The sequence below is a fragment of the Primulina huaijiensis genome, unplaced genomic scaffold (assembly GCF_012295235.1).
Source record: "Primulina huaijiensis isolate GDHJ02 unplaced genomic scaffold, ASM1229523v2 scaffold207286, whole genome shotgun sequence".
NCBI classification, from domain to species: domain Eukaryota; kingdom Viridiplantae; phylum Streptophyta; class Magnoliopsida; order Lamiales; family Gesneriaceae; genus Primulina; species Primulina huaijiensis.
Genome location: NW_027354803.1, coordinates 1 through 2,623, shown reverse-complemented (window position 1 = coordinate 2,623; position 2,623 = coordinate 1). Strand labels below are relative to the sequence as shown.

The following is a 2,623-nucleotide window of genomic DNA, read 5'->3' as shown; positions in this document are numbered from 1 at the left end:
ATATGGAGTAAGTGGTGTGGAGATTATTATTCCCTTAGCACAGTTGCCAAGGAGAATGTTTGTGTAGGGCCATTGAAAGACCAAAGAAAGTAGGGTTTGTCAGCTCTTTCTCAACCTTTCAATTTGGAAAAAAGAAATCAATACACTGTGGGATGGGGTCGTAATCATCATGCACTACGGAAAATTTTGAATCAGTCTTTCACTCTAAGGTGTTTGTTTGAAAGTTGGTAGCTAGCTACGTAAAAAAATGTCTCTTCTGTTACATGATATCAAAATAAATTCTGGGAAAAAAAATATTTGGTTTATGAACGTAGGTATATATATATTTGTGTAATAATTGACCATGATAATTGGTCTTTAAATAAATATGGATATATAATTCAAATAACTCGAGATAGCCATGTATTTGAGAAAATCTTATGTGTGCCTAAATAGGTTTTTTGATGACGTACGTGAATACAATTTGAAAATTCTTATAATATGTCAAAATACAGGGAAATTCCCAGAATTCTCCTGTAAGCTCGCACGAATATAATCCCGGTCTTTTAATCGATAAATCAATGTCCGACATCATGCTGGTAATCCAGGAAAAACCATATTAAATACGAAAAATAATTCATTGCATTAAAACCAGATTTTGTTTAAGACAGTGTCTGCGAATGTTTCAAAATATTATTATGAATTTTTCTTTGCAAAGTTTTAAAAATTTATAATTACTTTTTTCAAATGTTTACAAACACTACCTAAGAAGAGGAACATAAATCTAGTGTCAATTGTTGCAACATTCTCTTGTTACATTAACATTTAATTGTCATGTTATGATATTTTATTGGTGTGGTAGTTTATTAAACATATTAAATTAGACGCGTGACAATCATTTATTGATATGATAGAGAAATTGTTGTATGTTAATGTTGAGAATTAGACATAATTTAACCCCAAAAATTAGCTAAAGAGGAAGAATTGTTCAAGTTCATATATACAATTCTCAATATCTTAATTTACTCGATGTGATACATTTAACATACATCTCATGCTCAAGAATGAACAAGTAGAATACGAAGTTTACAAGATTTAATCGGGTAGCTCATAAGGTAGTCCAACACATAACGGTAAGTTTGAGGTCTAATACCATGTTAAAATTATTATTTAAACCTAACTCAATCCCAAAAACTAGCTCAAGAGAGAGAGTATTGTGCAAGGTCACATATACAACTCTTAAATAATTAATTCAGTCTAGCTACCTTAGAATTTAACATTCATAAGAATTTTTCCGAGGACAAACATGCTTTATGTATCCTTCCTAACACCAAATTAATTAGTATTGATATGGACATTGGACAATAATAAATCGTAGTTGCTAAAAAACGGGATAAAATGCATGAGACCACAGTAATAAATTGTCATCACAAAACTCAATACAAACTCAGATAATTAACTCTGCAAACAAATAAAATGGCACTTAACCGTAGGTAATTTCCCTCTCCCCCTCTCTTTTCTTGAAACAAGAATTTTGTAACGATGATCTCCAACAGCAATAAATTTCCTGTCACCCTTCAAAAATCTGGGTCTGAATCCTCCATGTCTTCAATCACTATGCGGTATATATATATTGAAGCCATTTCTAAAACGAGCTTCAAACTCCATCATAATGAAGCTTAATTAATTAGATTATAAAGAAAAGAGAGGAAATTGGAAATAAACCACGCTTCCCGATGTGTTAGCCTTTTTTCTCCCCCCGAGAAAGTTGCCCATGTTATAATCAACCCACCTTAACTCACTAAAAAGTTGGAAAAGATGAGAAAAAAAACATACACAATATAAATATAATTCGCTAACTATTTTGCAGTACTGTATATATTACATATTTATATATATAAGTTGTTCTTTACCATGATCCATTTGTACCACCACCTATCATGCCATTCCAATATCCAGCAGAATCTCCAATTTGATCTGATCTATTCTGCTCATCAGCATCTTCTGTGTTAGTTGATACCTGCTTGTTCAGATCTTGATACGGGAAAAGAAGTTTGTCATTTGTCTCTTGTACCCCCTGAAAGTTTCCATAATTACCTCCAAGTCCATCCAAGGAGAAACCGAGAGAAGGTTTGAATTCAGGCAAGGAAAACCCTGATGTGTAAACTGCGTTCGGATCAATGATAGGCATACTCATGAAGCTTGAATTCATCAGACCCCTTGAAGTACCTGTGATCCCATTCAACAGTTCCAAAGCTGATGAATTGGTGCTAGAAGAAGGGTGGTTCTGCAATTCTTTAACTTGATGTTCGAATCTTGGGACTTGGATAAGCTCAGTTATGGTCTTGAAATCATGAGGGGTGATTGTGGAAAATCCCAAGTTGAGATCTTGAACTTGATCTTGGATTTTATTAGGGTTTTGTGGGATTTGATCAGGAGTTGATAAAGGTACTAAATTCTTCGACGAAATCGAATTAGATGAAGATCTTTTGTTCTTTCTTGAACCTCCTCCAACTGGAATGTTTCTTAAAGATCCCCCTTCAGTCCAATATCTCCTACATGTCTTGCAGAAATATCTTGGCTGCGAGAGACTGTAGTTATTGTAATAACAAAACTTTGTGTTGGTAGAATTGCATCTTGGACA

The 2,623-nt window shown here is 33.5% G+C and overlaps 1 protein-coding gene across 1 annotated transcript; it reads right to left on the bottom strand.

Annotated features, from left to right (window-relative positions):
- Positions 1–1,357: 1,357 nt before the first annotated feature.
- LOC140966596 (dof zinc finger protein 1-like) lies at positions 1,358–2,620 on the bottom strand (the record flags this gene model as incomplete). The annotated part of the gene is made up of 1 exon (XM_073426853.1): positions 1,358–2,620. A coding segment is annotated over one exon (732 nt), but the record flags the coding sequence as incomplete, so codon positions are not given.
- Between the last annotated feature and the right edge of the window lie 3 nt (positions 2,621–2,623).